The sequence below is a fragment of the Bubalus kerabau genome, chromosome 11, assembly GCF_029407905.1.
Source record: "Bubalus kerabau isolate K-KA32 ecotype Philippines breed swamp buffalo chromosome 11, PCC_UOA_SB_1v2, whole genome shotgun sequence".
Classification (NCBI taxonomy): Eukaryota; Metazoa; Chordata; class Mammalia; order Artiodactyla; family Bovidae; genus Bubalus; species Bubalus kerabau.
Window position 1 is genome coordinate 64067792 of NC_073634.1, and position 25117 is coordinate 64092908.

Genomic DNA, 25117 nt, shown 5'->3' on the forward strand with positions numbered 1-25117 from the left:
AATATGCATTATTTTTAGAGATGTAGCAATTTATAACAATGCAAGGTGTTTCATGGTGTATAAAGTCCAAATAATATGAGAGTCTTTTTGAACTTATTCCAGTGAAAATCAACTGGAACACTTCTTTTATTGCTTCCTACATTCTACCCACAGGAAAATTTAAAGTGCTTTTTCTGTGGAAAACTGAGGTTTGCGGAATTCTTGTCCTGGAGTCTCATTTTGTTAGCCTTGTTTGACTAAAAACAAGATGTGTTTTAAAATTGATATATGGTATTTTATTGATGTTAATATAGGAAGGTAAATTTAAAATGGATTTTTGATAAGTATTTTATTGATATTGATAGCTTATAAATACTATAGCTTAAAATAAAAATTCTGGTAATAAACTGAAAGTCCAGATCCAAAAAACATAGCTGTTCGTATATCTTACTTTTTTATATATGTTTTTTCTTGAATGTCTTCTCTATTTCTTAACGTTCTAAAATAGTCCTCACACATATGAAAACTAAGCACTAGAATAATTACTTTCCTAACCAATTTCTTACCTACTCAAAAAAAAAAATGATGGGGACAAATATGTCTCAGCTTCAGCCTTCTTAGAAGTGGTGCATAGGAAACAAATGCTTTATTTCTTCTTTGAATCATTCCAATCATGTTGACTTTACTTTTGCAAAAGGATAGAATGAAGGAGGACATTTCGTTGAGCATAATTTAGTAACATAAACTTGTGACAATCCACTAAATACTATAAGATATGACATCTAAGTAGAGCAAATTTATATGGCTTCAAGTGTGAAATCACTGTGTAAAAAAGTACTTTTGATTTTGTATTTCAGTATATTAATTGATGTGGTCTGGAACTACTGAAGAGATCAATAGAACAAAGCAGTATAATGAATGTTAATGTACTAACCCATCAATGAGACACTACTTTCAAATGCTCTGTGTTTCATAGATATTCTATTTTATGAAAGATTCTTAACACTTTATGTGTGTTTTACAGTTGTAATACTATTGTTATTGACATTATAACATCACATGATTATGCATATCATTTATACACTGTTGGCCCAGGGAGAAATAAGGCATGAGGTTGTAGCTCCTCTTCTTTTTTTTTTCAAGAAAGATCAGAATCATCCTATTGCCCTTCAGTCAGCTATCGTAAAAGCCTGTTATTAACCCCCCACCCCTCCCCATCCATACCTCTTCTGTATGTGTTAGTCACTCAGTCATGTCCAACTCTGTGAGTCCCTGGACTGTGGCCCACCAGGCTTCTCTGTCCATGGAATTCTCCAGGCAAGAATTCTTCCTCCAGGGGATCTTCCTGATTCAGGGCTCGAACCCTGGTCTCCCGCATTGCAGGCAGATTCTTTACTCTTTGAGCTACCTTGGAGCTCCTACCTCTCCTACTAAAGTGATGTAGTAAGTTTGGTAGTTAACAACGATACCTTTAGAGTACTATTTCATTTAACTCTCAAAGTAACCCTGAAGTTCTAGAATTGTTTTCATTGTACTGATAAGGAAACTAAGACTAAAGGGGAAGGTAATGTGCCCTGTCACACTGTGATTTAGCCCTGGGGTGTGGTTGTTGTGTGTTTGGTTTTGGGTTTGTTTTACATAGCATGGCCTATTCTGTAGTAAATACCACTCTGAATATAGATTACCATGGCAGAATCTGTGACATGCTTGAGGAAAACTTTTAAGTAATCTTCTGTGTTTTGATTTAGTCTGTTTTTATTGTTAAAGTAAATGAATGGACAAAGTTACACAACTTGTATAAAAATGACAATAGACAACAAGGGGTTAGAAGAGAGCTGATAAATGGTTGACAGCTATGTGTTTGGGCAAAGGATATGCACTAACTGAGTGATTTTGAGTTGAAAGTGGCTGTTGAAATGTATTACTTGGAGGATTAGGAGGTAAGTAGTTTTCAAGCACTAATGAGAATGTTCAGCAAATCCTATCACTGAACTTTTGTGTCTTTTAAATGTTAGTCTGTAGGGAAATAAATACTCCCTCCTTCCCAGTTTGCTGTATTACACATTTCTCTTCAGTGAATATCTTTAAATATCTTTGTCTTCCTGGCTGCATATCTTCCCAGAGTTGTAATAGAAGAACCAAAAAGTAAACAAAACAAAATAGCTTTTCATTCTCTCATATTAATTTTTGATTCTTGTTTTTGAACAGCATTTTAAAATATTCAAGTGGAAAGCTTTTTCATATTTCCCCCTTTCTTTTACTTATATGAAAGTCTCACAATTTACTTAATCCTGAAATTTGCAAAATAGGAAAGAACTGCTCGTATTCACAGAGGTGTGTTCATAGACAAAGTGCTTTTAAAAAAGTTATCAAGAAGTTTTACTTGTCTATGGCTTAAGCAGAAATTAATTTCTTTAGCCTGCACGCTTGATTTTGAAAGTTGAATTAGCTTGAAAATAGCTATTTCTGGTAAATGAAAAAAAGCCTTTTAGGGTTGAGAAGGGAAATGGCTCTTTAAGCTGTTTCACTTTTTCTCTTTGGTTCAATGGTGATAAAAGAGACACTAGAGGATAGAGAACAGGATGTAAAGAAGACTTAATTGATTCAAGGTGGAAGCAACTTTCATTACTAATGTTTTTGTTTAGTCAATAACATAATTAATGAGTTTTGTAGATATACCATTTTAAAGTAACTTGAAAATGAACATTATTGTTGCTCCTTTACATCCTTTTAGTGACTTTGCCTTATCAGATGTGACCCTTGGCCCCATTAAAATTATTCTGTTATGGGTAATATTCATCTGTGTTTCTAAAAAATGTTTTATCAACTTTGAGAATTAAGGTATATCATTATATAAGGTGCAATTCAATTATTTGTGAAGTTTCAAGGCATATATTCATTAATTCATTAATCAAGTTTTCTTGAGAAACTACCATGTTCCAGGTACTTTTCTAGGTCCCTAGGAACACAGAGATAAAACTGAACTAACAACATGGCTAAAAGTCAGACAGACCTAGAATTGGCACGTAATTTTAACACTTATTTGTGGGAAGTAACATCTTTTAGGTCTCAGTTTTCTGTTCTTTTAACTAGGAACAAAAAGGATACCTATTTCATAAGTAGTTGTGATGATTAAAACTCTTAACACAATGACTGAGGCAGAGTGTGTGCTTCGCAAACATTTTGTATTATCACTGATACCACTATTATTGGAGCTTCTCTGGTGGGTTAGACAGTAAAGAATCTGCCCACAATGCAGGAGACCTGGGTTCAGTCCCTGGATTGGGAAGATCCTCTGGAGGTGGAAATGGTAACCCACTCCAGTATTCTTGCCTGCAGAATTTCATGGACAGAGGTGCCTGGCGGGCTACAGTCCATGGGGTCACAAAGAGTTGAACATGACTGAGCAACACACACACACACACACACACACACTACTATTAATTGTAAAAGTTGCACCAGAGCTAGGCTGCATTCTTCAACAGTGGTGTGGGTGGGGGACAAGCAGGAAGGGTAGTAATATATCTTTTTCCTAAGCATTGTGTCACACTATTACTTGGTCTCTAAAGTAGCACTATTTGGGTCCTAAATCTCTCATGAAAAAAATCCTTTAACCTTTATTTACAGTAGTCATTCTCCATAAACCTCCACAAACCTGGGCAGGGCCAGGCTGGGGAAATAAGTATCAAGTAGAGTCCTCTACCTCTTTTTCCTTTCTACCCTTTCCTGCCTGCCCCTGCCCATCACCACCAAATAAACTCCTTTTTGGCAGGTCTTTATAATATCTGTGTGGATTTACACTGTGTGGATTTGTCATAGATGCCTTAAGACAGCTCAGAATCAGCTAGTCACCATACTTTTAAGGTAGAAAAATAAACAAAAATGAAGTAATGAAGGAGTTTGAAATTTATCCCATAGGTTGTAGGGATCATTGAAAAACTCTTAGTTGGTACTTAATGGTCAGAACTGTGGTTTAGGAGAATTAATCTGTGAACAAGATTAATTGGAGAGCAGAGAGACTGAGAGTGCTGCGGTTATTTTTATCTTGAAATAGCCTAGGCACAAAGTGATGAGGACCCAAACTCAGCTGTGGCAGTAGAAACTGAAGGTTAATAATAGACTATAGTGGAATCAGTCATGAATAAGGAGCTTCCCTATGAGAAGCATGTGGTCCATGAGACACAGTAGGGGAATAGCATCTATTTGCACATAATCTCACTCTCAGTACCTCCACCCCTCCCCCACCTCTAAAACATGGAAATTGAACTTGAATAAGTTAAATGCACTTACGATGCTACTCCACTGCTTTTCCTTTTATGTCTTAAAATCTGTTGCCTTTTACCTTTACTTATTCTAGTATCTGTGGAAATCCCACCTCGTCTAAATGCTTTCTCACTCGTAAAGCTTTTACTGTTCCTTCCTCTAAGAAATGTATTGTCTTCTAATCTCTAGTAAAACCATGGATTTCATTCATCATCTATGTATTTAGATTAGTTGTGTTTGTCTTTGAAAGCAAGGACGACTGTGTTTGAATCCGTATAACGCCTCTGTAATTCCTTATATAGTAAGTAGCCAATAAATATTTGTCAAATACTTGGTTAAAGTCTGACTCATTTAGAAAAAAGCTGCATTTGGTTGTAGGATCTGTTACCCTTTCTCAGGCCTCTGGTGATGGAGGGCACATGAGTGTATCAAAGTCAGATTTGTCATTTTGTGTAGGTTATGAAGTTCTTTGCAGTACTTTGAAATTCCAAATGTTTATAATATGTAACCTCTGCACCAAGATAACCTTGCCTCAAGTAATGCTTTGAGTTCAGAATACTTAGAGGTATAAAAATAAGGATATCTGTATCTTAATAAATGAGCCTGGTGGGCTACAGTCCATGGGGTCACAGAGTCAGACATGACTGACTGAACACTGCACAAAAAGTGCTTCTTTTTTTTTTTTTAATTTTATTTTATTTTTAAACTTTACATAACTGTATTAGATTTGCCAAATATCAAAATTAATCCGCCACAGGTATACACGTGTTCCCCATCCTGAACCCTCCTCCCTCCTCCCTCCCCATTCCATCCCTCTGTGTCGTCCCAGCGCACCAGCCCCAAGCATCCAGCATCGTGCATCGAACCTGGACTGGCAACTCATTTCATACATGATATTTTACATGTTTCAATGCCATTCTCCCAAATCTCCCCACCCTCTCCCTCTCCCACAGAGTCCATAAGACTGTTCTATACATCAGTGTCTCTTTTGCTGTCTCGTACACAGGGTTATCGTTACCATCTTTCTAAATTCCATATATATGCGTTAGTATACTGTATTGGTGTTTTTCTTTCTGGCTTACTTCACTCTGTATAATAGGCTCCAGTTTCATCCACCTCATTAGAACTGATTCAAATGTATTCTTTTTAATGGCTGAATAATACTCCATTGTGTATATGTACCATAGCTTTCTTATCCATTCATCTGCTGATGGACATCTAGGTTGCTTCCATGTCCTGGATATTATAAACAGTGCTGCGATGAACATTGGGGTACACGTGTCTCTTTCCCTTCTGGTTTCCTCAGTGTGTATGCCCAGCAGTGGGATTGCTGGATCATAAGGCAGTTCTATTTCCAGTTTTTTAAGGAATCTCCACACTGTTCTCCATAGTGGCTGTACTAGTGTGCATTCCCACCAACAGTGTAAGAGGGTTCCCTTTTCTCCACACCCTCTCCAGCATTTATTACTTGTAGACTTTTGGATCGCAGCCATTCTGACTGGTGTGAAATGGTACCTCATAGTGGTTTTGATTTGCATTTCTCTGATAATGAGTGATGTTGAGCATCTTTTCATGTGTTTGTTAGCCATCTGGATGTCTTCTTTGGAGAAATGTCTATTTAGTTCTTTGGCCCATTTTTTGATTGGGTCATTTATTTTTCTGGAGTTGAGCTGTAGGAGTTGCTTGTATATTCTCGAGATTAGTTGTTTGTCAGTTGCTTCATTTGCTATTATCTTCTCCCATTCTGAAGGCTGTCTTTTCACCTTGCTAATAGTTTCCTTTGATGTGCAGAAGCTTTTAAGGTTAATTAGGTCCCATTTGTTTATTTTTGCTTTTATTTCCAATATTCTGGGAGGTGGGTCATAGAGGATCCTGCTGTGATGTATGTCAGAGAGTGTTTTGCCTATGTTCTCCTCTAGGAGTTTTATAGTTTCTGGTCTTACGTTTAGATCTTTAATCCATTTTGAGTTTATTTTTGTGTATGGTGTTAGAAAGTGTTCTAGTTTCATTCTTTTACAAGTGGTTGACCAGAGTTCCCAGCACCACTTGTTAAAGAGATTGTCTTTAATCCATTGTATATTCTTGCCTCCTTTGTTGAAGATAAGGTGTCCATATGTGCGTGGATTTATCTCTGGGCTTTCTATTTTGTTCCATTGATCTATATTTCTGTCTTTGTGCCAGTACCATACTGTCTTGATAACTGTGGCTTTGTAGTAGAGCCTGAAGTCAGGTAGGTTGATTCCTCCAGTTCCATTCTTCTTTCTCAAGATCACTTTGGCTATTCGAGGTTTTTTGTTTTTCCATACAAATTGTGAAATTATTTGTTCTAGCTCTGTGAAGAATGCTGTTGGTAGCTTGATAGGGATTGCATTGAATCTATAGATTGCTTTGGGTAGTATACTCATTTTCACTATATTGATTCTTCCAATCCATGAACATGGTATATTTCTCCATCTGTTAGTGTCCTCTTTGATTTCTTTCACCAGTGTTTTATAGTTTTCTATATATAGGTCTTTAGATTCTTTAGGTAGATATATTCCTAAGTATTTTATTCTTTCCGTTGCAATGGTGAATGGAATTGTTTCCTTAATTTCTCTTTCTGTTTTCTCATTATTAGTGTATAGGAATGCAAGGGATTTCTGTGTGTTGATTTTATACCCTGCAACTTTACTGTAGTCATTGATTAGTTCTAGTAATTTTCTGGTGGAGTCTTTAGGGTTTTCTATGTAGAGGATCATGTCATCTGCAAACAGTGAGAGCTTTACTTCTTCTTTTCCAATTTGGATTCCTTTTATTTCTTTTTCTGTTCTGATTGCTGTGGCCAAAACTTCCAAAACTATGTTGAATAGTAATGGTGAAAGTGGGCACCCTTGTCTTGTTCCTGACTTTAGAGGAAATGCTTTCAGTTTTTCACCATTGAGGATAATGTTTGCTGTGGGTTTGTCATATATAGCTTTGATTATGTTGAGGTATGTTCCTTCTATTCCTGCTTTCTGGAGAGTTTTTATCATAAATGGATGTTGAATTTTGTCAAAGGCTTTCTCTGCATCTATTGAGATAATCATATGGTTTTTATTTTTCAATTTGTTAATGTGGTGTATTACATTGATTGATTTGCGGATATTGAAGAATCCTTGCATCCCTGGGATAAAGCCCACTTGGTCATGGTGTATGATCTTTTTAATGTGTTGTTGGATTCTGATTGCTAGAATTTTGTTAAGGATTTTTGCATCTATGTTCATCAGTGATATTGGCCTGTAGTTTTCTTTTTTTGTGGGATCTTTGTCAGGTTTTGGTATTAGGGTGATGGTGGCCTCATAGAATGAGTTTGGAAGTTTACCATCCTCTGCAATTTTCTGGAAGAGTTTGAGCAGGATAGGTGTTAGCTCTTCTCTAAATTTTTGGTAGAATTCAGCTGTGAAGCCGTCTGGACCTGGGCTTTTGTTTGCTGGAAGATTTTTGATTACAGTTTCAATTTCCGTGCTTGTGATGGGTCTGTTAAGATTGTCTATTTCTTCCTGATCGAGTTTTGGAAAGTTGTACTTTTCTAAGAATTTGTCCATTTCTTCCACGTTGTCCATTTTATTGGCATATAATTGTTGATAGTAGTCTCTTATGATCCTTTGTATTTCTGTGTTGTCTGTTGTGATCTCTCCATTTTCATTTCTAATTTTATTGATTTGATTTTTCTCCCTTTGTTTCTTGATGAGTCTGGCTAATGGTTTGTCAATTTTATTTATCCTTTCAAAGAACCAGCTTTTGGTTTTGTTGATTTTTGCTATGGTCTCTTTTGTTTCTTTTGCATTTATTTCTGCTCTAATTTTTAAGATTTCTTTCCTTCTACTAACCCTGGGGTTCTTCATTTCTTCCTTTTCTAGTTGCTTTAGGTGTAGAGTTAGGTTATTTATTTGACTTTTTTCTTGTTTCTTGAGGTGTGCCTGTATTGCTATGAACTTTCCCCTTAGGACTGCTTTTACCGTGTCCCACAGGTTTTGGGTTGTTGTGTTTTCATTTTCATTCGTTTCTATGCAAATTTTGATTTCTTTTTTGATTTCTTCTGTGATTTGTTGGTTATTCAGCAGCGTGTTGTTCAGCCTCCATATGTTGGATTTTTTAATAGTTTTTCTCCTGTAATTGAGATCTAATCTTACTGCATTGTGGTCAGAAAAGATGCTTGGAATGATTTCTATTTTTTTGAATTTACCAAGGCTAGCTTTATGGCCCAGGATGTGATCTATCCTGGAGAAGGTTCCATGTGCGCTTGAGAAGAAGGTGAAATTCATTGTTTTGGGATGAAATGTCCTATAGATATCAATTAGGTCTAACTGGTCTATTGTATCATTTAAAGTTTGTGTTTCCTTGTTAATTTTCTGTTTAGTTGATCTATCCATAGGTGTGAGTGGGGTATTAAAGTCTCCCACTATTATTGTGTTGTTGTTAATTTCTCCTTTCATACTTGTTAGCATTTGTCTTACATACTGCGGTGCTCCCGTGTTGGGTGCATATATATTTATAATTGTTATATCTTCTTCTTGGATTGATCCTTTGACCATTATGTAGTGACCATCTTTGTCTCTTTTCACAGTCTTTGTTTTAAAGTCTATTTTATCTGATATGAGTATTGCTACTCCTGCTTTCTTTTGGTCCCTATTCGCATGGAAAATCTTTTTCCAGCCCTTCACTTTCAGTCTGTATGTGTCCCCTGTTTTGAGGTGGGTCTCTTGTAGACAACATATGCAGGGGTCTTGTTTTTGTATCCATTCAGCCAGTCTTTGTCTTTTGGTTGGGGCATTCAACCCATTTACGTTTAAGGTAATTACTGATAAGTATGACCCCGTTGCCATTTACTTTATTGTTTTGGGTTCGAATTTATACACCATTTTTGTGTTTCCTGTCTAGAGAATATCCTTTAGTATTTGTTGGAGAGCTGGTTTGGTGGTGCAGAATTCTCTCAGCTTTTGCTTGTCTGAAAAGCTTTTGATTTCTCCTTCATACTTGAATGAGATCCTTGCTGGGTACAATAATCTGGGCTGTAGGTTATTTTCTTTCATCATTTTAAGTATGTCTTGCCATTCCCTCCTGGCTTGAAGAGTTTCTATTGAAAGATCAGCTGTTATCCTTATGGGAATTCCCTTGTGTGTTATTTGTTGTTTTTCCCTTGCTGCTTTTAATATTTGTTCTTTGTGTTTGATCTTTGTTAATTTGATTACTATGTGTCTTGGGGTGTTTCGCCTTGGGTTTATCCTGTTTGGGACTCTCTGGGTTTCTTGGACTTGGGTGATTATTTCCTTCCCCATTTTAGGGAAGTTTTCAACTATTATCTCCTCAAGTATTTTCTCATGGTCTTTCTTTTTGTCTTCTTCTTCTGGGATCCCTATGATTCGAATGTTGTAGCGTTTAATATTGTCCTGGAGGTCTCTGAGATTGTCCTCATTTCTTTTAATTTGTTTTTCTTTTATCCTCTCTGATTCATTTATTTCTACCATTCTATCTTCTAATTCACTAATCCTATCTTCTGCCTCTGTTATTCTACTATTTGTTGCCTCCAGAGTGTTTTTAATTTCACTTATTGCATTATTCATTATATATTGACTCTTTTTTATTTCTTCTAAGTCCTTGTTAAACCTTTCTTGCATCTTCTCAATCCTTGCCTCCAGGCTATTTATCTGTGATTCCATTTTAATTTCAAGATTTTGGATCAATTTCACTATCATTATTCGGAATTCTTTATCAGGTAGATTCCCTATCTCTTCCTCTTTTGTTTGGTTTGGTGGGCATTTATCCTGTTCCTTTATCTGCTGGCTATTCCTCTGTCTCTTCATCTTGTTTAAATTGCTGAGTTTGGGGTGTCCTTTCTGTATTCTGGCAGTTTGTGGAGTTCTCTTTATTGTGGCGTTTCCTTGCTGTGTGTGGGTTTGTACAGGTGGCTTGTCAAGGTTTCCTGGTTAGGGAAGCTTGTGTCGATGTTCTGGTGGATGGAGCTGTATTTCTTCTCTCTGGAGTGTAATGAAATGTCCAGTAATGAGTTATGAGATGTCTATGGTTTTGGGGTGACTTTGGGCAGCCTGTATCTTGAAGCTCAGGGCTGTGTTCCTTTGTTGCTGGAGAATTTGCTTGGTATGTCTTGCCCTGGAACTTGTTGGCCCTTGTGTGGTGCTTGGTTTCAGTGTCGGTATGGAGGCGTTTGATGAGCTCCTGTCAATTAATGTTCCTTGGAGTCAGGAGTTCCCTGGAGTCAGGGTTTGGACTTAAGCCTCCTACTTCCAGTTATCGGTCTTAATTTTACAGTAGTTTCAAAACTTCTCCTTCTGTACAGCACCACTGATAAAACATCTACGTTAAAGATGAAAAGTTTCTCTACTGTGAGGGTCACTCAGAGAGGTTCACAGCGTTACATGGAGAAGAGAAGAGGGAGGAGGGAGTTAGAGGTGACCCAAATGAGATGAGGTGGAATCAATAGTGGAGAGAGTGGGCTAGCCAGTAGTCACTTCCTTGTGTGCACTCCACAACTGGACCGCTCAGAGATGTTCACGGAGTTATACAGGGAAGAGAAGAAGGAGGCAGGAGACAGAGGTGGCCAGAAGGATAAAAGGGGGAAATGAAAAGGAGGGAGACAGATCCAGCCAGTAATCAGTTCCTTAAGTGTTCTCCACCGTCTGGAACACACAGAAATTCACAGAGTTGGGTAGAGTAGAGAGGGGTTAGGGAGGAGATACAGGTGACCTGGTGGAGAAAATGGAGAGTCCAAAGGGAGAGAGAGCAGTCAAGCCAGTAATCTCGTACACTAGTGAAAAATGGGTCCTGAAGATTGGGTTCTTAAAGGTACAAAATTGGTAACAAATACATAAAAACAAAAATTAGAAATCTAGAGTAGAGTTTGGAATTTCAAAAATGCGATGTTAATGAAAAGAAGAAGGAAAAGAAAGAGAGAAAAAAACGAATAAAGAAAAACAAACAAGGTCGTGAAAGTAATAAAGAAACTACAGGTACAAAATTGATAACTAATACCAAAAAGCAAAAATTAAAAATCTAGAGTAGAGTTTGGAATTTCAAAAATACGTTAAAAAAAAAAAAAAAAAAAAAGAAGAAGAAAAATAAAGAGAGAAAATAAACAAACCAACAAAAACAATGTCGCAAAAATTATAAAGAAAATACAGGTACAAAATTGATATCAAATACCAAAAAGCATAAATTAAAAATCTTGAGTAGAGTTTGGAATTGCAGATATACGATGTTATATAAAAGAAGAAAAGAAAGAAACAGAGGGAAAAAAAAGTCACAGAAATTATGAAAAAAACTATAGGTACAAAATTGATAACATATATCAAAAGGCTAAAATTAAAAATCTAGAGTAGAATTTGGAATTTCAAAAATACAATGTTAAAGAAAAGAAAAAGAAAAAAGAAAAAGAAAAAAAAAAAAACCACGGTCAAAAAATTATAAAATATATATATGAAGTTTGCTGAAGAAGAAAAAAAAATAGGGTCTTTTTTTTTTTTTTTGCAAAGTAATAGTTATAAAAGTGAAAATTAAAGGACAATAGAGGACTTAAAAAAAATTTAAAAAAAAAAAGGAAAGAAAGATTGATCGTAAAAATAGTAAAAATATATCTAGGTCTTTCTCTGGTTTTGGTGTGAGTATTGTGGGTTCAGTTCATTTTTGGCAGTTCCTTAGTCCGACTTATATTTCTCAAGATCTATAGGCCCCTTCCTATGTAATCCGTAGTAACCACAGGGTTTTAATCTATGGCCTGTAGCTTCCAAGGCGTTTCCCTCTGTTATAGCTTCTTCTGTTTGCTGGTCTCTTCAGTGTCTGGTTCCCGCCCTGACACAAAGGGGATGGTTGAGGACACTATTTTTTTTTTTTTTTTTTTTTTAATTTAGGCTCACTTGTTCAGCCGCGCTGTGGGGAGGGAGGGATGCTGCAAACAGATAACACTGGCGTGAGCTCGCAGTGCCTCAGCCACACTGGGTCTGCCCCCGCTCACTGCGCGTGTAGCCTCCCTGCCCACACTTCTTGGGCTCTAGGTTGTTCCGCCGGGAACAATCAGAGGCCGGCCCTGGGCTGAGCTCCCAGGTCCAAGCCGCTCAGGTTCAGGCACTCGGGTAGTCCTCAGAGGCGCAGACTCGGTTGGGCCTGCGTTTTGTGTTCTTCCCAGATCCGAGCAGCTCAGGTGATGAGGTGTTTGGCGGGCGCCAATGCTGCGACTTATCGCCTCCCCGCCACTCGGTTATCTGGGTGTAAAACCGGCGCACCTTCTCAGGCAGATGTTGACCGTCCAGACCCCCAAGAAGTTTTAGTTAGCAAAGAAGCCTGCTTACAGTTTTATAGATAGTGTCTCTCTGGGGCTGCGATTGCCCCCTTCCGGCTCTGGCTGCCTGTCACTGGAGGGGGAAGGTCTGCAGCCGGCTATCTCTGTTCAGTCCTTTGTTCTGTGCGCGGGCCTGGCGGTGTCTTAGGTTAGGGCTGGCTTTTCGCGTGGTAGATATCCCACAGTCTGGGTTGCCTGCCCAAATTATTTCGCTCAGATAGCGCTCAGGACATTCGGCCCGATTCTTACTCTAAGGGACACAGCCCGCGCCGCACTTCCCTGCCCAGCCCCCGCTTGCTAATGCCGTGTGCAGGCGTCTGCGCTGCTTCTCCGCTGGGGGAGTTACCGTAGGGCTCACAATCCGCGATTTTTAATTGTTTATTTTTTTTCCCCTCCCTTTTATGTTGCCCTCTGTGCTTCCAAAGCTCGGCACAGATTCGGCAGTGAGAGGGTTTCCTGGTGTTTGGAAACTTCTCTCTTTTTAAGACTCCCTTCCCGGGATGGAACTCTGTCCCTCCCTCTTTTGTCTCTTTTTTTTGTCTTTTATATTTTTTCCTACCTCCTTTCGAAGAGTTGGGCTGCTTTTCTGGGTGCCTGATGTCCTCTGCCGGCATTCAGAAGTTGTTTTATGGAATTTACTCGACGTTTAAATGCTCTTTTGATGAATTTGTGGGGGAGAAAGTGTTCTCCCCGTCCTACTCCTCCGCCATCTTGGCTCCTCCCCAAAAAGTGCTTCTTAATAGTTCACTCACCAAGTTATCTGTCCCTGGGTTTCTTTTTCAAATTAATTTTTATTGGGGTATAGATTATATACAATGTTGTATTAGTTTCTGCTGTACAGCAAACAATCAGTTATACATACACGTAAAGTCACTCTTTCAGATTCTATTCCTATATAATCCATTACAGAGTACTGCGTAGAGCTACCTGTGCGTATTAGTTATCTATTTTATATATAGTGGTGTGTGTATGTCAGTCTCAATCTCCCAATTTATCCCTCCCTTCTTTTTCCCTTTGGTAAGCATAAGTTTATTTTCTATCTCTTTGATTCTGTTTCTGTTTTGTAAATACGTTCATTTGTACCACTTTTTAAAATTCCTCGTATAACCTCTGTCATAAAATATTTTTATGGTTTCCTTTTGTCTTGTTTTATGCAATGATGGAAAATAATGATATGTATTAACCTAAGTAAGAGAATTTCTTAATAAAAATAATGTTTTAAATTTAGATAAATTATGAAAGTTTCTTAAAAGCAGGCCATTCTGCCCCTCCCTTTTTTAAAACTTGGTAAAAGCTAATGTCAAGGCTGTTTGTGTATTTTCCTAATTGAATTGACTGGATTAAAAAAAATGTATTTCAACTTTATATTTTACTTTTGTTACAGGATCCTCATGCAGAGGAATTTGAAGATAAAGAGTGGACATTTGTCATAGAAAATGTAAGCTAATTGTAAATTCTGTCACCTTTCATATTTTTAACTATATATATTACTAAGGGGCATTTTGGTGGCAGAAGAAATGTTGCTTTATAAAAAATTAGTGATTTGTAGCTTTTAGAATTTTTTAAGTGAAATAATAACCAGTAGAATTATTTGTGAACATTGAGTCAGCCAAAAATTTCCTTCAGGTTTTTCTGTAAGATGTTATGGAAAAACCCAAATGAACTTTTTGGCCAATATTTTTGTTAAAAACATAAAAGTAAAACTACTCATCGATACTGAATTATGTATATGCTCTATGTATTCTGTTGGGACTTTGAGGGAAGGATTGTGTCTTATTCATCTTTTTATCTATTACGCATCTGACATGGTGCTTCTGACATAACATAAACGCTCTTTTTTAAACATTTGTTGAACGAAATTATGAATGATCTTAGAAATATTTGAAAATAAAGTGTATGCTTTAACTCTTTGGGTTGAGGGATTCTCAAGTAGTACTTTAATAATCATTTTCAATTAGTTTGCATTTTGTGATGGAGTCCCAGGTGACTTGTAGGAAGATAGTAGTTGTTTAATGAATGTTTATTAAATGGAGATTAGGGAAGACAGGCAATGAAACTATGTGTGGGTTCTGAAGTCTGAGAGACAGATTGCAAGCCCTAGATCTTCCATTTATAAGCTCTGATTATGGTAAGTTTCTTAACTTCTCAGCAATCAATTTATAGGGTTGTGATGATTAAATAATTTCAATGAATATTAGCTTTTATCATTGTCATTGACATCACTATCATGATCATTATTACAGTTGTAAAATATATTTATAACAGTTTTATAACATGCTTTATAAAACAGCATGTTCTTCCTCTCTGTAAGTGATTTTGTTTTATATTTTAGTGGTAAAAGGAATCTTACACTTTTTTGAACAGTAGCTGGGCCATTTTTAGACATAAAGATCTGGGGAACTTGGGAGGGAGGTCATGTCCAAATACAGTGGAAGGAGTTCTGGTGGCTGGATGTCAAACTAGTGTCATTGTGTTAAAGGTTCACACGTGTTAACAGTTTTGACTTTTCTGTAGTGATAGGTTTGAACACTGTACTTGGAGTAACGTTGAGGTTTTGAAAACAGACAAACTTACATTTCTTGAAATTGGTTACAGCCTCAAAAATCTAGCTTTCATTGAGTTAAAATCTTCTCCCCATGGATGGTTTTAACGGTTTTCAATATTTATGGCTCTGTTATATAGCTCTGTTAACTTGATGTACTAAAGAATTAGCCTGTTAATTTCGGGTTGTAAGTAATAGTAGATGTAAACAATAACTTTATATTTGTTTAGAAAGGTGTTCTTATTATACATCTGATTAATCTTAGAATAGAGGCACAGCAGTTCTAAATTTCTGAGAAATAGATTATAAGCTGTTACTGAAAGATACAAGTATTTAAAAAAGCTATATGCCACAGATTAGGTTTGGATGCAAAGTACATTCAAATCTATAGAATTTTAGGAAAAATCTTTTAAGTTCTGTGTTATATATTTTATAAAAAATATTTTAAAAATCAATAGAGAAATACTGGGCTTCTCTGGTAGCTCAGCTGGTGAAGAACCTGCCTACAATGCAGGAGACCCCAGTTCGATTCCTGGGTCGGGAAGATCCCCAGGAGAAGGGATAGGCTACCCACAGTATTCTTGGACTTTCCTGGTGGCTCAGATGGTAAAGAATCTGCTTGTAATGCAGGAGATCAAGGTTCAATCCCTGGGTTGGGAAGATCCCCTGGAGGAGGGCTTGGCAACCCACATCAATATTCTTGCCTGGAGAATCCTTATGGGCAGAGGAGCCTGGCAGGCTACAATCCCTGGGATCACAAAGAGCTGGACACGACTGAGCGACTAAGCACAGCATAGAAAAATACTAAAATTAAGACAGTGAGGTTTAAATGGATCATGAGATAAAAAGTTATATTTTGAATCATCCTTTCCATATTGGAGTATATGTTTCTCAAGTTGAAGAGTATATTTATATCCATTTTATGAAAAATATATATAAGCTCAGAAGCTTATTTAGCTGATTTGCCTATTTATTGCTAAAGTGATTGAAGAGGGGATGGCCATAGTAGGAAAATGGAAAATAAAATACATTAGCATTTCTTCTCTCCTAGTGTTTATTGCTAAATTAGATTCATAAAAATCTAATAAAAATAATATAGGTGACTTTTAACTATTATTCATACTGTTTAAAAACTTTATAAAACCATTATTTTAATTGAACTGTTTACTGGAGATTAAATTTTCCTGTGTCATCAGGAAATTTTGGAGACCTTACTCTGAGTTATGTCGTGGAGAGAACACTGCATTTGTAGAGTTTTCCAGGCATCATCATGCTTTTTAATAGATGAAAGATTTTCTGACTTCTTGTAATTCTGCCTCCTTATTTGAAAAAAATGCATTTTCCTTTCTCCCATATCCTAGTGTAGAGAAGACATGAATTTTGGATTGGTTAGAATTGTGTATAAATCCTGATGTGCCTTCAAAGCTGGTGACCTTGAGATTATTTTCCAGGGCTTAATTTCTTCATCTATAAAATGAAAGGTTTCTACTAAATCATCTCATAGGGATTTTCTAGGTCCATAACTTTGTTTCCGTAAATAGGAATATTTTTATAAACTTTTTTGAATATTATCTCTTTATAGATCAAATTTTTTGTTTTCAAGTTCATGGGGAATGAAATATTTAAAAGTTATCTAGCATGCCATTTTGGAATCAGTTAATAACTCCCTAATTTACATCTTTCTTTAAAAGTCAATATTGGTATATATATTCAGTATTTTCTGTATATTTTTATTTCTGGAATGAATTGGGAGTATTATTGCAAGTTTCCTATTCTGAACATTTTTAGCACAACAGTTCTTTCCCCCTACTCTTGTTGCTATAATAGTCATTTCCTATGCCAGATTAGAAAGGAAGAAAGAAAATTGAATTGTGGTTTCAACTCCCTTTTATGCAAAAGAAGATACTGGCTTTTCTAGTAGAAACCTAATTTCTCAGCCGTGGGTGTTTAAAAAACAAAAAACAAAAATCACCATATTTAAAGAGATGGTCAAAATTTAGGGGACTCTAGGTGCTGAAGAGCTAATGTGAAGTTAAGTAAAATTATTCAGCATGTGGGAGGAACACACAACTCCTCAGTTATTAATCATGGTGACAGCAATAATAATGATGACTGCTAGGAACCTAGTGCAAGAAATAACAAATAGTTTATTAGATGAATTTATGATTTTTTTAATTATTGACTTTTACCTGTTTTTATAGTTTTTTTTTTAAGAGACATTTATGGGATTTGACCTATTTGAGTAACATAATGTATATTTTTTAAAAGTTTAAACAGAAAAAGGTAAATATTAAATGTATCCATTATTTACTTACATAGGTTAAAGTTACCAGACTTCTTAAGTATGGTGAAATTGTTTTACTCTTAATTCACGGGAAAAAGCATGAATGCTCATGTTGTGACTAAACTCTTTTAAAATGCATCAACTTAACGGAGAACATAACTAATTTACATACTTTAAATTAAGACAGCCATCATAAATAATGAACTATTTAATGTGAAAGAATGAGTTTATATAATTAAACCTAAAACAAAACAAAAGAAAGTGGTATATTCTCACCTAGAAGATAGACTAGAATTGGGCATGTGTGTTATGTTCTGGAAAAACCTAGGTCAGTTTTCTGAGGTGCTAACAGGGCTCTTGCTTGGCTAAGTAAATTTAATAGGGGAGAAGTTCTATTCCGTTTATTTCTGTATCCTCTACAATTTTTTTTATATAACACCTTCTGTGTAGTAGGTGCTCCATTTATGTTTGGTGAAGGAGTGAGTAAATGAATGATCTAGTCAAATTCAGTATCCTTAAAGGAGTATTCTTTTTAAGAGAGGAATTACAGTAGCATCCATTAACTATATTGAAGAAAAATTTAAAAAGTAGACTCTAGTGACAGTGAGATAGTATATGAAGGATCCATATGTCATTACAGTAGAAACTCTTCTCATCAATCTGTACTTAATTTACATGGATTACCTCATACTTTGCATTCGATCCATAAGACATACTGGTTTTAATCCTACATGTGTCAACATGGTTAGTGGGCTACTCTCTGACATACTTCCACATACTCCTCTCCCAAGTGAGTTGTAAGCTGTTTTTGACCCTTTACAAGACCTCTTATGCTACTGGCCTGTTGTTGTAATTATATAATTTAATTAGATATTTCCTAGGCCAGTGAACTATCAGTTTGAGGAATTATTTCATGAAAACTGTTAAAATGCTTTAGAAAGAGTTGATAGAAGTGAGTTGTTAAAAATTGCAGTCAAATCTGGTGTGGAAACTCAACTGTAAAAAATTGGGGAAAAATTTACGAAAATCTGAAAGGATTTTGCATTCAGATATTTCTCTTTTGTCCTTATATATTGCTTTCATTTAAAGATGACTGAATTGCTTATATGTAGAACCTAGAAAAATGATACAGATGAACTCATTTGGAAAGCAGAAATAGAGACACAGATGTAGAGAACAAACTTATGGCTACCAAGGGGGGAAGAGGGAGGTGGGATGAATTGGGAATTGGGATTGACAGATATATACTATTGATACTATATATAAAATAGATAACTAAGGAGAACCTGAATGGTATGGACTTAACAGAAGCAGAAGATATTAAGAGATGGCAAAAATACACAGAAGAACTATACAAAAAGATCTTAATGACCCAGATAACCACGATGGTGTGATCACTCACCTAGAGCCAGACATCCTGGAGTGTGAAGTCAAGTGGACCTTAGAAAGCATCACTAAGAACAAAGCTAGTGAAGGAGATAGAATTCCAGATGAGCTATTTCAGATCCTAAAACATGATGCTGTGAAAGTGCTGCACTCAATATGCCAGCATATTTGGAAAACTCAGCAGTGGCCACAGGACTGGAAAAGATCAGTTTTCATTCCAGTCCCAAAGAAAAGCAATGCCAAAGAATGTTCAAACTACCACACAGTTGCACTCATTTCACATGCTAGCAAAGTAACGCTCAAAATCTTTCAAGCTAGGCTTCAACAGTGTGTGAACCGAGAACTTCCAGATGTTCAAGCTGGATTTAGAAAAGGCAGAGAAGCCAGAAATCAAATTGCCAATATCCACTGGATCATAGAAAAAGCAAGGAAACGCCAGAAAAACATCTACTTTGCTTCATTGACTATGCTAAAGCCTTTGACTGTATGGATCACAACAAACTGGAAAATTCTCCAAGAGATGGGAATACCAGACCACCTTACCTGCCTTCTGAGAAACCTGTATGCAGATCAAGAAGCAACAGTTAGAACCGGATCTGAAACAATGGACTGGTTCCAGTTTGGGAAGGAAGTACATCAAGGCTGTATATTGTCACCCTGCTTATTTAACTTGTATGCAGAGTACATCATGCAAAATGCTGGGCTGGAATCAAGATTGCGGGGCTGGAATCAGGCCAAAATCAAGATTGCTGGGAGAAGTATCAATAACCTCAGATATGCAGATGATACCTCTCTTATGGCGGAAAGCAGAGAGGAATTAAAAAGCCTCTTGATGAAGGTGAAAGAGGAGAGTGAAAAAGGTGGCTTAAAACTGAACATTCAGAAAGTGAAGATCATGGCATCCGGTCCCATCACTTCATGGCAAATAGATGTGGAAACAATGGAAACAGTAACAGACTTTATTTTCTTGGGCTCCAAAATCACTGTAGATGGTGACTGCAGCCATGAAATTAAAAAATGCTTGCTGCTTGGAAGAAAAGCAATGACAAAACTAGACAGCATTTTAAAAAGCAGGGACATTACTTTGCCAACAAAGGTCCATCTAGTGAAAGCTATGGATTTCCAGTAGTCATGTATGGATGTGAGAGCTGGGTAATAAAAATGACCAAGCGCCGAAGAATGGATGCCTTTGAATTGTGGTGCTGGGAGAAGACTCTTGAGAGTGCCTTGGACTGCAAGGAGATCAAACCAGTCAATCCTAAAGGAAATCAGTCCTGAATATTCATTGGAAGGACTGATGCTGAAGCTGAAACTCCAGTATTTTGGCCATCTGATGCGAAGAGCTGATTCATCTGAGAAGACCCTGATGCTGGGAAAGATTGAAGGCAGGAGGAGAAGGGGACGACAAAGGATGAGATGGTTGGATGGCATCACCGACTCGATGGACATGAGTTTGAGTAAACTCCGGGAGATGGTGAGGACAGGGAGGCCCAGAGTGTTGTAGTCCATGGGGTCGCAAAGAGTTGGACATGACTGAGATACTGAACAATAGCAACAAGGAGAACCTGCTCTGTAATGCAGGGATCTCTACTCGGTGCTCTGTGGTGACCTCATTGGGAAGGAAATCCAAAAAGAGTGTATGTATGTATATGTATAGCTGATTCACTTTGCTGTACAGCAGAAACTAGAAACATTGTAAAGCAACTATACTCTAACAAAAATTATTTAAAATAAGTGATTGAAAATATACTAATGATACATTATAACTGTTGATTATATGAGAAGATGGATGATCAACAAAGTTATACTCTTAAGACTGGTGAATGAAACACATTAATATATATTAAACAAAATTAAATGTTTGTGTATCAATATTCATAACTTTCCCCTTTAATTGACCAATTCTCTGTGACATTCAGATCATTTAAGAGATATTCTACTATAAATATATGCTAAGTCATTCTCATGGGATCTCTGTATACTCATCTATATGATTGAAAAATTGTTCTTAGAAATTTTCTTTTAAATCTAAATTCATGGTAAGTAGACATTACATTTTTCAGGCAGTAGCAGTTAACTATTTGAGCCGGTGAGGTCCTGCCCACCGCCAGGTGTTGGCAGCTCTCATCCCCGACCCCCCTGCCAGCCTGACCTGGAGACACCTGCAGGGAGTCCTGTCGGTCAGATGCACCGTCCCATCCCACCTGGGTGATGTCACTTCCTGACTCTGCCCTGGAGCGTCCCCTCCGGAAAGCAGGATTCGTGATGGCTTTGTGGGCCGGTGGAGCTCCTGTGAGGAGGAGGAAAGAGACTGGGGCGGACAGAGGCGAGGGTGAGGCTTGGAAGATTCTCTAAAGACACCAGAACATCAGGAATGTTTCTCATTGGAACTTCTGGGAGACGGGTTCAATCCCTGGGTTGGAAGATCCCCTGGAGAAGGGAATGGCTACCCACTCCAGTATTCTGGCCTGGAGAATTCCACGGACTGTGTAGTCCATGGGGTTGCCAAGAGTCGGACATGACTGAGTGACTTTCACTTTCACTACAATATATCTGAAGCTTTCAAATAAATGAACCAGAATTCATTCATTCATTCAGTAGCAGTTAATTCACTGATTATGTATTTTGTGCTGGACACTGTTCTAGGTGCTGGAAATAGAGTGGTATATAAAGCAAAAACAAATCTCTTCCTCATGGAGTTTCCGTGTCAGAGAGAAAGAATAAAAATTAATGCATGTAAAATATATACTGTGTTAGATAATATAAATATGTAATGTATGTTAAATATATGTTAACATATGTGGTATGTTAAATAAGTGCTAAAAAGAAAAAGCAAGGAAGAATACAGATTCTACTGTTATGGTTCCATAGAGATAATAAGCTTTATTATTTCTTCTAACACCTCCAAAAGAGAGTTCAGGTATACTTGTCAAGTTAGTTTAAAAGGTATTTTAATAAGAGTCTATTAAATCAGTATATTAAGGTTTGAGAAAGTTGAAAAATAACCTTGTGGCGCCATATAAACCTTTTCCTAGATTATAGCTCCCCTCAGTGGTGGATGAGGAAATTGACTCTGTTCTAAGAGAAACAGTTGTGGTCATGTAGCAGCAGCAGGGACCTGTTACAATATTGTGCTCTGCTTTATGTTTTAAATATGTTTCCCTTATCACATACAGAAGACCTAGTGAATTTTAAAGGACTAACAGTCTGTCTTTTTCTCTTTTAAAGTTTGGATTTTTTATGAATGTCTCTTGGTAAATTGTTGCAAGACTGAGAAGGCATGCTCCAAAGAGCATTCAGAAATGGAATTTTAATCTTTATTTTCTTTGCACTTTGTGTTATAACCCCACAGTCAGTAAAATTTAAAGTTTTTGCTTAGTATAAAACATCCCAATAAAACATAAAAGTCTCCAAAATATATTACCCTAACAAATTTATTGGATCCTTACTGTGTATCAGGTACTGTGTGAAATGCTGTATGCACATTATCTCATTTAATCACTGTGGTAACCCTCTGAGTCAGATACTAATAACCTTGAGTAAGCACATACCTTACATACTGACTTTGCTTCTGCATATTAGCTCATGTCTTTTTATGAGTCCATATTCTGCTTATGGGACTCTGCTTCTAGGTATTGACTCCTATTTCCACATACAGACTATGGTAAATTGACTGAAAGAAAGGCCACAGCAATTCCTCCTGTCCCTGGATGTGTAGCCCTTTGGTTATATGTTGAAGGTAGAGCTGAGGATTTGCTGATGAGTTAGTGTGGGACATGAAAGAAACAGAGGAGTCAAGGAAGATGCCAAGGTGCTTGGCCTAAGCAATAGGAAGAAAGGAACTTTCATTTATCCAGGGGAAGAAGGCAGAGGAAGAACAGTTTTGGGAGGGGGAAAAACGCAGTCAGTGAGTAAAACATTCATGAATACTAAATCTATTTATTTTAAAAATTAAACTTACAAAATCCATAAAACTAAGATCCCCTTAAATGTTCTGATATATATGCAATATATTAAGTAAGAGTTCAACTAAAATCCCAACTCCAAATAGATTAGTTAATTGCATATTTTCATCTGGAAAAAGTCACATCTTCTTCAGGTTGAGCTGTTGGGGCTATCCAGAGAGGTTGACCTATAGCACTGTCTCATAAAAACACGTGATCTGTGAAAGAAATTGGAGTGTCATTGCCCTAAGTAAACACTGAATTATATGTATATATGTGATGATGTCAAATGTCTTTATTTTCTTAGCACTCTGTGTTATAACCCCACAATCAGTAAAATTTAAAGTTTTTGCTTAGTATAAAATATCCCAATAAAACATAAAAATCTCCAAAATATATTACTCGAACAAATTTATTGGATCCTTACTGTATATCAGGTACTGTGTGAAATGCTATATGCACATTATCTCATTTACTCACTGTGGTAACCCTCTGAGTCAGATACTAATAACCTTATTTTACAGATAAAGAAAGTGAGTCTTAGAGAGGTTAAGTAATTTGCTTAAGGTTATATATCTAAGAAGTCAGGATTTTATCCAGTCTTGTCTTTCTCTGTGGCCTTTGCCCTTAACTCCTTTGCAATAATGATTTCCCATAGTGGCAAAATGAAAATAAATAATTTGAAATTGTAGAATCATAGAGAAGTTTTAAATCTACTTTCTTTACTGATAAACTTGTGAAATATATATGTATTAGATTAGTAAATGTAGTCTTTAATTATTGTACATATTCAGTCTAAAAGTTATTGAGATTAATTATTTGACTGCTGTTAGATATTACAAAATGGAATTCCAGAATTGATCAGTCACCAGAATTCTGCATGTTTTTTCTCAAGGCAGCCTTCCTGCCTCTTTGTGTTGAGTTGAGATAATGCTGCCTTCATTTTATTTTTTCTTTTGTTTCTGGGCACAGAGAAGATTTCCCAGTTGTTTGCCAAGCTTTCTTCTTTGGACCAAAAAGCTACTTATACATAAGTCAAAACTTTAGAGGTGATTTTACCACTGCTAGCTTTGTGACCTTGAACAAGTTATTTAATCTTTTATAGCTTCTAGTGTACTCAGGTATAAAATGATAGTGTTAATATCTACTCTATAAGTTATTGAAGATTAGCAATAATGTATGTAAAGCAGCGAGCTCAGTAAAGAGGAGTTATTTTCATAATGTTAATTTAGAGGACATAGAAAAATATAAGGAAAGGAAGATAGGTTTCTAAAGTTATTATTGTAGGATTTTATGTTTTCTACTCCTTGATACCACGTATACTTCTTAGTAGTATCTAGACCTCACCATTACCTCAGGAATGTCAAGGCAACTTGTAAACTTCTCACTTGGATTAAACTTTAAAATATTTTCATCTTTCTAAAGTTTTCAGATTTTGACTTCCAGCATCTTCCCCTTATAAATTTAATCCAAGGTTAAGAACCAGTTTGTTTTCTTCTACTTAACAAGTGCTGTGCTATGCTTAGTCACTCAGTCATGTCCGACTCTTTTTGACCCCATGGACTGTAGCCTGCCAGGCTCCCCTGTCCATGGGGATTCTCCAAGCAGGAATACTGAAGTGGGTTGCCATGCCCTCCTCCAGAGGATGTTCCCAACCCAGGGATCGAACCCAGGTCTCCTGCATTGCAGGCTCACATCTGAGCCACTAACAAGTGCTAGTTAGTTATTAATATCTAACTCTGGGCCTGATAGTCTATGTTAGTTACAATATGAATATACTTTAAAAATAATTATAAATGAATTTTAAATTATCCTTTGTTATTTACAATTCCTTTCCTTATTATTAGTGCACATTATCAAGAATGGATACTACAAACAACATATTTCTGTTTTATCTACCATAATATAATAATGTTTATTCACCCAGCAATTGACATTATGCGTTTTCTTCTTTTTTTTTTTTTAATGTGAAGCCATAACAGTTATATTTAGAAAAAAAATTTTCCTTCCTGGTGCTTTACATTATCCAACTGAAATCAGAACCTTTGTCTGCAAAATATATTCATAGGTCTTAGTTTTTAAAGTCTAAATTTTTTATTCTTTATATTCTTTTGGTTTTTTGAATGAATCAAAAAATGCATACCAAGGAAAAGCGCCAATCTGGGATTAATTAATTCATTTATCCAGTCATTCTGCAAACATTTAATATGCATGACTTTATGCCCAGATATTTTATTAATACTGAAATACAGAGTCAAGACATGCAGAATTTCATCGATTCTGAGATGAATATTTTTCCCTCATATTTTAGCTTCTTTGGAATCACCTTACATTTCTGGTGTCCTACAGTTATAACTGGTAGTGTTTTTTTCTTTCTTATTGCTATATGAAATAATGATGAATCATTG

General features: G+C 36.5%; 1 protein-coding gene across 24 annotated transcripts in view; it reads left to right on the top strand.

Annotated features, from left to right (window-relative positions):
• EHBP1 (EH domain binding protein 1) overlaps positions 1 to 25117 on the top strand; it is a 583640-nt gene that overhangs the window by 300537 nt on the left and 257986 nt on the right. For all 24 annotated transcript variants that reach the window (XM_055540421.1, XM_055540420.1, XM_055540419.1 and 21 more), the window contains one exon: positions 13938 to 13991. In XM_055540421.1, coding sequence (XP_055396396.1) covers positions 13938 to 13991 — 54 coding nt within the window. The remainder of the gene's footprint in view (positions 1 to 13937; positions 13992 to 25117) is intronic.